This window comes from Macrobrachium nipponense, chromosome 15, assembly GCF_015104395.2.
Source record: "Macrobrachium nipponense isolate FS-2020 chromosome 15, ASM1510439v2, whole genome shotgun sequence".
In the NCBI taxonomy this organism is placed as follows: Eukaryota; Metazoa; Arthropoda; class Malacostraca; order Decapoda; family Palaemonidae; genus Macrobrachium; species Macrobrachium nipponense.
In genome coordinates, this window is record NC_087208.1 from 60,587,217 (window position 1) to 60,599,777 (window position 12,561).

Consider the following 12,561-nt stretch of genomic DNA (forward strand, 5'->3'; position numbering starts at 1 on the left):
CCGCGAAGTCTTCAGCCTAATAAGGTAGGAACCAAGGTTTATTAATACCTACAACATATGTTGTTTACCTGTCTATTTCAGTAGTTAGCTGTCTCTTACCCACCACCAATGGGTGCTAATCAGCTAAGTATATATCTGGCAGGGAAGTTGAATGTATAAAAATGATTTGTTCCGATACGTAATACAAACCCTCGGTCCTTTAACAATAGGAAGGTAACTAGCGGCAGCTGGGACGGTCGTAAGCTTCGAACAAGGGGAGAACGGTAGTTAACTGCTTGTCCGATCGTGCGCGCGCCCGCGCGCCCGAGAGGTGAAGAATCACTTTTGCTTTCGGCCGCGGGTGTGAAGGACGTGTTCGTCATCGCTCTCTGCCCGCTTCATCGTCGTATGCTTTGTTTTTATATTGTGTTTTCTACTAATGGTTTGGTTTGGACTTGAAAATGAAACTGTAAGTACACTGTTTTCATTTTTGTTCATTACTTAATTATGAATCAACATGGAGCTATCGCCGTAGAGACGGCGATTTCCGCTCTTTTCATGAATTGAACCCTTGAATTAGGTCTCGGTGCCGAGGGCGGGCGCACTCACGCCGAGTCATGTATTTTGGGCGAAAGTGTGTAATTGGAAGATGTAAGTACTCTTTTTCATTATATTTTTGCCCTGTGCGTTCGTTGCCGAGAGCTTGATTGCGCTCGGCAAGAGCCTCTTATTTTGTATGAATAGAATGCAATGAAAGTGGATTCGCAATGCAGTTTTCTTTTCATTTTCATTTATTAATTGCATCAAATTTTAATTTTGGATCAATTCCGCTCTTACCCGGGAATTAATCCTTACGATTTATTGCCGTGAAAGTGAAAATAGCAAGTGCAGTATTGTTCATTTTCATATATATTTTATGATAGCATCATATTATTATGGATCAAGTTTCCGCTCTTACCGGGAATTGATTTTTCCCTCTTTAAGTTCTATGAAGTGAATCGCAAGTGCAGTATTCTGTTTCATTTTCATTATTACTTTTCACTGCTGTGCGGGGGTAGGGGAAGCGAAGGTCTGCCAGGAAGTCGTCGGAAAGCTCTCCCGCGGACTCCCTTGGTATCCGATTCTTCGTCTTCTTTCCCTGCCCCCCCGCTCAGCTTCCTCGTATTTTGTTTTTGGGGTGGGTCTTCCTTCCGTTCGGGGTGGGTGGGGGCAAATGTCTCCCCCCCCCGTGCGTGAGGGAACCCCTCTTACTAATCTGTCTGTGCTACCCGCAGGTGCTACAGCCGTGGGAGACGACCTTGGACAGGTATGGACCACTGCGGCTGCAGGGCGTGCCTAGCATCCACGATCTGCTGCAGAGTCTAGCGAGGTCTGGGGCGGTGACCTTGGAGTGGTCTCCACTACACCTTCACGGCCGCTTATGCTGCTTCCCCCCGCTGGTACTACACCATGCTGTGTCGGTGACGCCGTCTGCCGCTTCTAGGGCCGGTCGCCGCCGTACCGAGGAGGGGTATGCCGCCGCTGCCTGTGTTTTCTTCGTGTTGCCTGCCCCAGACTTCCGCTGTTCCAGCAGCTCGACCCCTGGACCGGCCGCCAGTACCACGCTGGCTGCCGATGATTCTACGAGGCGATGGCTGGGCCTGCCGTACCTGTCGCTGATGTGGTTCCCGCTACTGGCTTGGCTGTCCCTTCTGTGTTTACCGCTGCCGCGTGTTCTGCCGCTCCTGAGCTGGTTGCTGTTCCTGTCGCTCCTGGTTCCTGCGCCTGTCCATGCTGGTCCTGCCATGGTGTGTCTTCCCCAGTCCCAGGTCCTTCCGGACAGGTGCAGTCGGGCCGTGTTGCTTCGGCAATAGGCCCGTACTCCGCCTGGATGGAGGACCTGACGACTGTCCTGCGTGAGCTGACGAAGAAGAGGAAGGTGTCATCTTCGTCTGTTGCTGCCTCTTCCCCTTCGACTTCTAAGGCCCATAAGCCGAAGAAGAGAGGCTGCATCTAAGAAGTCTCCTTCGGAACTTCTAAGGGCCCGTCCCACTCGGTGGGACGGGGGGGTCCTTCTGCTGGTCCTCCTGCTCCTCGGGGCGGGGAGCGCCCCCCCCCCCCCCCCCCCCCCCCCGTCTCCCCTTCCTAAGAGAGATAGACGGTGGGGGACCAGAGGAGTATCGGTTAGCTCTGGTACTTCCTCGCCTGGTGCTAGCGGCGATGCCGCTACGCAGGGTTCCGGCTCGGTCTCTCGTTCGCGGGGGGAGAGATCCCGAGTGTACGCTCTCCCTCGGGGAGACCGTGCAGCCAAAGTTTCGGCGCCAGAGTTCGCTCGGCGCCAAGACCACGGCACGGAGCAGAAGGCTGGCGAGAACCGCTCAGGTGACTCTCGCCAGGCCAGCGGCCGCTCTCGCAGCGACCAGCTGGTAACCGGGTTTTGTTTCCCCCTAAGAAGACTCCTTCGGGAACTTCGAAGGGCTCGTCACATTCCGGTGTGACGGGGGTCTTCTGCTGGTCCTCCTGTTCCTTCGGGAACGGGGCCCGCCCGTCTCCCCTTCTGAGAAGAAGAAGAAGACGGGGACCAAGGTGTGCTGGCTACCGCTGGTACACCCTCGCCTGGTCTTGGCAGCTCTGCTGCTAAGCCAGGTACCGGCTCGGTTTCTCGTCCGCCGAGAAGTTCCGAGTGTACGATCTCCTTCGGGTGACCGTGCAGCCAAAGTTAAGACGCCTGAGTTCGCTCAGCGTCATGACCGAGGCAACGGAGCAGAAGACTGTCGAGAGCCGCTCAGGTGACTCTCGCCAGGCCAGCGGCCGCTCTCGCAGCGACCAGCCGGTACCTCGGGTGGACGTGACGGTCTCTGACCGGCCACGGGTTGAGGCTGGGAAGAGGTCCCCCATGGTCCCCTCGACCGACGTACCAGCCTCGGCTGGTACCAGCGTTTACGTGCCGCGAGGACGCTCACCGGTCTCACGGCGAAAGCGAGCTCTGCAGGTCACCTGACCGCCGCTCCCACAGGGACCGGGCGGATACGGTGACCAGCAGCAGCTCGTCTGACGCACGGGACCGGGGTCGACGTGCTCAGTCGAGCCGCTCGCCACAGGTGAGCGGCACGGCCAGGCCTGCAGATCGATCCCCACCGCGGGTTGGTGATCGGCTGCAGCCCCCCACGTACGCTGGTCCTGCCAGCGAGCGGGGGGGGGGGTGAGCGTCAGGTCTGTCTCTCCACTACTTCTTAACTTCCTCGGGCTACACCGGGAAAGAGCGAGGTAGCTAGGAGTGATCGTGAGAGGTGCGCCGCTCACGATCCCGTCACGACGCCGCACGTGCCACGTATGGTCTTAGGACCAACCAGGACGTACGCGCAAGTGATTGGAGGCGACCCGTCAGGGGGAGAGGGGGTAGCGTCAGTTCTGTCTCTCCGATACTTCAACTTCCTCGGCATACGCCAGGAAAGAGCTAGGTATATAGGAGTGATCGTGGAGAGATGCGCCGCTCACGATCCCGTCACGACGCCGCACGTGCAGGTTGGTCTTAGGACCAACCAGGACGTACGCGCAAGTGATTGGAGGCAACCGTCAGGGATCTGTTGCTGGCCTTCTTCTGAAGGAGGAGGGTCCTGGGAGCTGCTCTTGTTGGAGGGACTGGTAAACGGTCCTACTCCTCAAGCGCTGTAACTTCCGAGATTCAGAGTAACTTTACCCAGGTTATTGCACTGATTCGTCAGCACAACGACCGGGGGGTGGGAAGGATCGCCGCTCCCACCAGCAGAGGCCCATGTCTCTGCTCGAGTCGTTTTGGGGCCCGAGAGGGAACCCAACCGACGGTGGGTATGCCGCGATCGGAGCTTACCGATTCTGTCTTGAACCAGAGTCTCTCGTCTCCGGACAAGAAGGCTCTCTCAGTTCTGGCCGGTCGATCAAGCTACTTCCACCTCCTCTACTGCGACAGCGGCGTTTTCTACGTGTCTTCGGACACCGTATTTAAATACTCCTTCGGTCCTCCTGAGAGGTTTCGACCTCGACGAGGACTGGAATGAGTCGGAGGTGACGGTATCGGCTCTCTCCTGTCAGGTGTCGATCAGCCCCACCCAGACGACGGTCACAGTGGCGGCGAGACCCTTACTACAGTGAGAGTTCGTAACCCTCCTCGGGAAAAACGTTTTCTCCTGACGATACGTTTTCCCAGACTCTGAGAGGCCATCGCCGCAAGGCGATGGCTGCTCCTACTCTCCTCCAACTGCTAGTTCCACTGGGAAGGCGAGCGAGTATCCAATTCCTCCCCATTCCCTCTCTCCTTACGGCTACGAGGGAAAGGGGAAGGATCCTACAGAGATTTCTCTGTAGGATCCCACGTTGGGGACTGCGCTACCAGGGGGGACCTTCGGGTCCTACCTGACGTAAGCCCCGGCGTTGAGGAGGGATCCTGCCCCATTCTCGATTTCTACGGGAATCGAGAGGACCACCAGCCGATATCGTTTGACGAATTCGGTGGGGTTTCGCAGACTGCTTAGAATTCTACGGAATTTCTAGCGCATTCAGAGTGTTTAGAGTTTCTTACGATCTCCAAACACTTAGGCGAGACCACGGTCCAAAGTGAGCGAGACGAGAATCCCCGATATGTTACACGATAATCGGGAACCTCGCCTATGCTCGAATTCCTGGAATTTCTAGCATTAGGAAGAAGACTGCTGCTGAAAGAAGACTATCTCACAGTAGGCGACCAACCTGGAATAGAGAAGAACGGACGGGAATATCCAGTTTGGCTGGAACTATCGTCTTAGTATTCTGTTCACCATTGAAGCTTTCCTTCGAGGAAGACTTCTCCTTCACTCTCTTAATAGAGAACGAAGGTGGTCGATCTCCAATCCTTATTTTGTTTGTTTTCTTGAAGGAAAGAATTTAGGATGGAGATCGTTGTTCAGAATCCTACAAATATACTAACGTATATTAACCTCGCGACATGATTCTGCTAAGCAGTTGAATGGTCCGAGGGGTAGGCGCATATCCTGGTTATTCTACGGATTGCGACTTAGACGAAAAAGTATTCTAATGAAACTGCAAACCCGGGTTGCCTGCAACCTCCCAGGAGTTTCCAGTTTCAATTTTATATACTTATGGTGTTGTCACAAACAACACCATTTTAGCTTTTATATTTACCGAAATTCGTTTCGCTTAAATATAATTGCTCGAGCATATCTTTTTATGCTCGGTGGTTCTAGCCGAACGCATTCCTTCGTGGAAAGGATTACTTGGCAACTCAGGATGACGAGTCAGCGACAGCTACTGCGTATTGAATTGCCCGAGGCATTTCAGTATCAGCTGCCGCTTTGAGATAGACGGTTGTTTATGTCTTTCTCACCTGCTTTGATTGAATAACAACCGTATCTCTGCCAACAATCACGGACTTAAGTCTCTGATTAACGGGGATTCTCGCATACATGAATGACCATCTACTGCTGAGAAACGCTAGTATTCATCGTCTTCGGTATTGCGAGAATTTTAAACAGAGATATCTATTCGACTCTCATCTTTCTGTTTACCGCACGGTAACAGAATTCTGTAATAGTCTCTTGCTGCATCGTATCCCGATAATGCGAATGATTTTTGCGGAATCTGAGTTTGTCCTCAAAATATCTTGTATTCGGAGGTGTACAATTGTTCATTGTTCAACCCGAATTACAAGATGTATTGAAAGACATCGCCTACTCCCACACCTGCCAGCTCTACTTCCAAAACGTTCAGCCCATGAGAAGCAGTTCTTCAAGCGGCTCTCCCTGTGTTTCATTACTGAAGAACGCCCCGCTTCATTGCACAACGGACAGCAATGAAATGGCGGTTAGCGTTTTCAGTCATTTGTAAGCACAGGTTTAGAATCTTGAGATTCCTTCTCTCGATTCAGCTGGAAGACGTAGGTTGCATTCATTGCCTACCTTGTCTTCAACGTCACATAGTGTTGTTTCTCCTTAAGCTGAGATTCAACGTCTATGAGATTTTCTTGCCATCAGGGACCTCGGTCTTTTGAAGGCAATTGACTTTCGCCTTTTGAGTTTATGCATTAAGAGAATCATCGCCGCGCCGTCCGGCATCGGTGACTAACAAATATTTTATTTGTTTGGTCTCTCAGCATAACTCTTTAAAGGGCGAAGGTCACGTGACTTACCGGATGCTTGGACAAACTTGCCTCTACTGATTCCGAACCAGTCAGTCGGCAGCTGTCAGAGCGTCCGAGTCAGTTACGAACTATGCTGTGGACTTAGTTCGGTTGTTCCAGAGCAATCATTACTTCGTCTTAATAGCTTGTCAGTATGAGTACTGTACATAACCAAAGTCGAGAAGAGGGATAGGTCATACGACTATTCCCTTCTTTTCGTCTTAGGTAACTGCATGACTTCTCTTGAGAAGTCAAGCACAAAGGGATGGGGATTTGTGACGCTCGATTTCGTACCGATCTTCGTAGCGAAGACTCAGAACCCTTCGGTAACTGACGATTGGTTCGAGTCCTTCACAATACCCTCCCTAATGGACGTCACCGCCTCCGATACGAAGGCTATGCTGCTTTGTCCTGTGAAGGTGCGACGGAGCTGTCTGAAGAAACTCGACACCCAGGATGAGTGTGGACGCCTCTTCATCATTCTCTCGCGTTCCGCAAGAACTTCTCCGTGGCGCAGGTAATGAAGGCAGGCGCCTGGTCCAACCGGACCGCATGGCCCACCTCCTGTTCTACCTTCAGGATATTGCCCACAGTTCCTTGGATCTTTTTCCTTGGGAAACGTGGTGGTGCCTCAACACGTTGTGTAGTTAACCCAGACCCTCGCAGGCTGAACAGCATCGAGTCCTGTGTGACCGTAAGAATGGATGAGGAATTGAGAGTGTGACTGGCTCCTCTTCCCATCTTTTTCTTCCCTCTACCTTTGGGTAGAGGACACGGTCGTCACCCTGCTGGGTAAGGACGAGATGCAGGTGAGCTACTCAATAGAGCACCATCCTATCCCTTTCAGTAGGGATAGGAGTAAATATCCACCACTTCCTCCAACAAGGGGGAGGAAGTGGATGCCAAATTGAGACAAACCCATCATTTTATGATTGTCTCTTGCAAACAGGAACAAGTTCTTGCTTGTCTGGTACGAAGAGTACGCTTGCCTCTCTCTTAGTACTTGGCCCAGAGGTCTGACCATTGATCCTGCGGTGCACACCCCGATCAATCGGACAGAGGTTTGGATCCCTCCCTTGCTCTTACGACCAGGGAGGCACTCCAGGGTTGGACGAACACCAGTCTGTTCACCAAAAAGACTCAGATTCCTCCCACCAAGAAGTGAGTCTTCCTATTGTTAAAGGACCGAGGGTTTGTATTACGTATCGGAACAAATGACAATTTGTCGAAAATTGCATTTTTCCTAACTATACAAAAACCTGAGGTTCCTTTCTACATATAGTCCCCCACCCTCCATGCCACCCACCCCTCACATCTGCAACTTTTTGCATGGGCCTAAAGCAAAAGTGATTCTTCACCTCTCGGGCGCGCGGGTTGGGCGCGCGCACGATCGGACAAGCAGTTAACTTACCCAAAGTCTCCCCTTGTTCGAAGCTTACGACGGTTCTCCCCCAGCTGCCGCTAGTTACCTTCCTATTGTTAAAGGACCTCAGGTTTGTATAGTTAGGAAAAATGCAATTTTCGACAAATTGTCATATTGTCATGTTACAATAAAGTTTTATACATACTTACCTGACAGATATATACGATTAATGGCCCACCCAGCCTCCCCGCAGGAGACAGGTGGAAGAGAAGAATCTGATTAGAAAACGGGAATGGTTCCTAGTCCTGCCACCCAGGGCAGGGCGGTAGATCACCTGACTACCGGTAGCGTGTGCCGCGAAATTTGAAATTCTGTCGGAGACGACGGAGTCTATAGCTAAGTATTATATCTGTCAGGTAAGTGTGTATAAAACTTTATTGTAACCATGACAATATCATTTTGTCGAAAATTGCATTTTTGTTTCCAACTATACAAACCTGAGGTCCTTTACAAATAGTCCCACCTCATGCCACCCCTCACTCTGCATTTTTCCTGGGCCTAAAGCAAAAGGGATCACCTCCCAGTCGCGCAGCGCCGCGCACTGTCGGGACAGGCAGTGAACTACCGAACTCCCTTGTTCGAAGCTTGCGACCATTTCAGCTGCCGTTAGTTACCTTCCTATTGTAAAGGACCCTCAGGTTTGTATAGTTAGGAAAAAATGTAATTTTCGACAAATTGCCATATTTCGCGTCGGGGTAACTCTCTTCATTCCAGCAGGTCGTTCAAGTTCCTCCCCCCTCCTCTTCCTTACCATAGATATCATGCAACTCCTCTTGCACCTATTCTGAGAAGACCAGTCAACTCAGATGTTGTTCAATTGCAGCTGCGGCTGATCTTTGATCAGGTTAGAGCAGAGGGTCCTTCCCTTACCTTTCAAGAAGCTACTGGTTTGGAATTGACTGCCTCTTCTGCCTTCCAGACTGTTCCTTGGTATTGGCGATCTGGTTTTATGGCGCTTGTCATAGTGCCAAAATGCGCGATTTTGATTATCGGTGCTTATCAAGACGAAAACAGAACACCCAACCCCCCCGATAACCGGGAAACTCCCTGTACAGTTGACCCCCGCTATTCATTGATTTTTCAATGGACCAAATATTAGATACACATATATCTTTTTTCCCTACAAGTTTCCAGCTGGCACCAGAAGATTTATCCTAATGTTAAGACTAAAGGTTTGTTATCTATGAAAAATACAAATTAATTTAAAATTTGACATGTTTTAGGGATAGTGTGGTCTTGAGGACTTTAATTAAAATAAGATGTTTGAATTGAAGTATAGTAAAGCTTAGAAGTTGTGCACCCAGTTGTTAATAGACCTAGGACAAACAAATGTTAATCATCATGTATTCTTGTGTATCACTATGCCTTTTTTTTTTTTTTTTTTTTTTTTTCTTCAGATGTAAACGATGATGAAGATTCAGACCGAGGAGGTCAAATGAGCTATAAAGAGCGGGCGCCGGGAAGCTCACACTCAGCTGAGCAGAAACGACGCAATGCTATCAATAGGGATATGATTCTTTGCAAGACTTAGTTCCTACATGTCAAAATTCAGAACAAGGTCAGGGGTGCAAGATGTCCAAAGCCACTGTCTTGCAGAAAAGCATTGATTACATTCAGGTAGAATGAATTCTTATGGTTTTATTTGAATTCATGTCATTTGAATTTTATACAGTAATATGTGAATAATTAACAATACGTATATATATAGTAAATGGAATAAGATTATTTAATCATAGCTGTGTTAAAAAGGTTTTGTTAAGTTAACATATTTTTTTATAAAAGTAACTTACTACAGCAGCTTAAAATTCAAAATTCTTTGGTAACGCCTAATTTGTGTAGGTGACCAGTGCCGGACCCTGACGGCAATGCAGTGGACCACCGTATTGGCGTTCTCTGGATTTGTGGACTTATGCATTCGTGGATTTCTCTTGGGAACATTTCCCCCTTATTCGTGGAAAACAATTCACCTATTCACAGTATTTTTTCTATGAGGAAAAATCTCCAGAAATTCCTAGTTTTTTTATCAATTCATTATAAAATGCATTTTTGTGACAAAACTATTAAAAAAACCAAGTATAAACATTTTTAGTGGTTTTTTTTGAGTTTTAACTAACTAAATGGGCTGTTTTCAGCATTTTTATAGGGGTTCTATCTATTCGTGGGGGGTCTGGTACACATCCCCCATGAATACGGGGGGATCACTTACCAGGAATGACTCAGCAGATGAGCTCTATTTTTTTGCTGCTCGCAGTGTAAACATCGAATATATACAGCAGCTTTTTTCACTATTTTCTGATTTCTTGACTGGAATTCGGTGGAGTGTTACTTCAAACAATCATGGGAACAAGTATTGTGTAGCCTTCAAGCCAAAATCTTTTACGATGAGTTTTGCTTTTGTTTTGTTATTATTACGTTGATTTGGAATCATCAACTAACCGCTGATAAACGATTTTGCCTGAAAAGTAAATTCTTTAATGTTATGCCATTCCTTTAGACCAAAGCTTTTGCATTTATGATTTGTTTACCAGGCAGGCTCAGGCTACTTGTGAGCCGCCGATAATAGTTTTACCTTTAAAGTAATTCTTGTATGTTATGCCATTCCATTAGGCCAAAACGTTTGCATTATGACTTGTTTACTGGACATAGGCTTCTTGCAAGCCACCCGTAAATAATTTTGCCTCAAAAGTAAATTCTTGAATGTTACGTCTTCCCATTAGGCCTAAACTTTTGCAATTTCTAATGTGTTTACCGAACATCAGCTACTCACAAGCCGCTGATAATAATTGCCTCAAAAGTAATTCTGGAATGTGTCACCATTCCTTTAGGCTAAAAACATTTACAATTTATGATTTGTTGACCAGGCCTAGGCTACTCACAGGCTGCCAGTAAATAATTTTGTCTCAACCTTCACACTTTCCTTTGCAGAGAACTGGAAAGTGTAAGGGCAAAAAGTAGTAAGAAGAGAAATGTGATTAATTAGTTACTATAAGTTTTTGGAACACAGACATTCTTGACAGCTGAGATCTGGCACTGATACTTGCTTTGGCAGTACATAAATCAAATTGAAACTTACAGAGAGATTTTATATGGCTCGTGTGTTACGATAATACGCAAATTGGGAAATGTTCCCCATTATTAGCTACATCCCAGTAGCTCACACTACAAGCAGCTGACAGCTTCTGAGCTGCACCAAGCGTGCTGCTAGCCACAACACCCGGCTCCCGTTCTCATATGCCCGGTACTAGCTGTCCACCTGTCGCCAATTCTCTCCTTCTACTAGCCCTCCTTTTCATTATCCACTTGCTCCCACCTGGCTTCCTTGCTTCCATCCCTTACCATTGCCAGTCTTGAGTGTGAGTAAACAGGAATTAACCCTGTAACAGTGAAGTTTTGTGCAGTGGAGGAAGTAACTATCTGGCCCGAGGGCGCTTCTAGACCTAAGTCATTGTCCTGCTCCACTACACCTGGGAGAAGACATACTGAAAGCTGTATGGAGGCTGAAGGGAGGTTTCCCTGGTAGTTGCCCCCTCAGTCAAGCTTGTTGCACATTCCCTGGTATCGACAGACAGCCACTGAAAAGGCATCTTTCTGGATTTTGGTGGAGGAGGTGTCTGTCCAGTCCGTCGGATATCCCTGAATGACCGTCCTTGTCCCGCTCCCCTACACTGGGAAGAAGACATCCTGGCGGTCTAAGGGAGTCCGAGGGGGTCTGTCCCTGGATAGTTTCCCCCTCAGTCAATCCTGTAGTACATTCTCAGGCATCAGCAGACAGCCACTGGAAAGGTGTTTTGTTATTTGTAGTGTTTGACTGCCAATGAAAGGCATCTTGATGGACGTGTAGTTTACCATCAATTGTCATATTTGACGACTTCCTGAGCATCTGACGCCAGCCTACTACTGTTAGGCTGGTCAGGGTGTCGACAGACAGCCATGGGAAGGCATACTTTGTCCTATAATGATACTGACTTCAGTGAGGACAAGAGGTGCCAATGGCACCTTTCTGATGACTCTCAACCATTGGAGAGACACGTTTCAGTAGTAATGTTAGAGCGTCCACCTTTTTCCGAGCGTCCATTTGCGTCTGAGCGTCCACTTGTGTCTAAGCATCCCATTGTTTCCGAGCATCCACCTGTGTCTGTGTCCACCTATCTGTTTGGTGCCAGCTGTCAGACATCCAGCCCCACACTAATGGAGTGCCAGGTGTCTCCTCTTCAGTTTGCTAGTTCAGTTTCATCTGCACCTATGGTTCATGGTCCTTCATTAGAGCCCATTCAGCACCTGTGGAATAACATTTTCGGCCTGTTCAACCATCCACTGAGTGTCCAGTGTCTGAGTGCCCAGTGTCAGACTGCTCTGCTCCTACTACCAATATCAGACTCTTGCCTTTGAGTGACACAGTTTACTCACAAGCCATTTGTCTCCCTTCAGTCTGTTCTACCCTCTCTTGAATGATATTAGTATTCCAGAGTCCTGTCCTTTGTAGACAAGGACTGTGGTGTTCCGAGGTATGAGTTTGTTGAAGAAAACTCCCTCCTTGGGTGCACTCTTCGTTTCCAAGAAGTCTCCCAAGAATTAGGAGTTTTGTTTTGGTTGGAAAGAGAGCAAGAAGAGTGTGTTGTTCGATGGAATTACCCCTCTGTAGGAAGTGTTATCTTCTTTCTCAGAACACAGCTCCAGGCTCAAGAGTCCCCCTTTTTTTGACTTAGTCTCAACTCTCGGTTTTCTTGGGCTTTTCTGTCTTCCAAGAGAATCACAGTGGTTTTTGTTTGTCATCCACCGAGACGTTAGTCAGAAGACTTCATACAAGACTTTTGGTATCCTACCTCCAATTTTCATACATTCCTGAAGAACGCCATGTACTTTCTCTGGCTAGCTCTCCTAAAAGGTGCCTTTTTCTCCTGAACGCCTGGATTTATCTTCCAAGCTTCTAATGCCAACTCCCCAGTACTGGGTGCAGATTCTTGAAAGTCCAATGCCTGTTCCAGAGCTCTAGGCATTAATTTTCTAGTATTCTGCTCCAGACATCTAG

The 12,561-nt window shown here is 48.4% G+C and overlaps 1 protein-coding gene across 1 annotated transcript in view; it reads left to right on the forward strand.

Moving 5' to 3' along the window:
- The window catches only part of LOC135195006 (max-like protein X), an 80,836-nt gene that overhangs the window by 26,869 nt on the left and 41,406 nt on the right, over positions 1-12,561 (forward strand). The window contains 2 exon segments of the mRNA XM_064221278.1: positions 8,930-9,034; positions 9,037-9,149. Coding sequence (XP_064077348.1) covers positions 8,930-9,034; positions 9,037-9,149 — 218 coding nt within the window.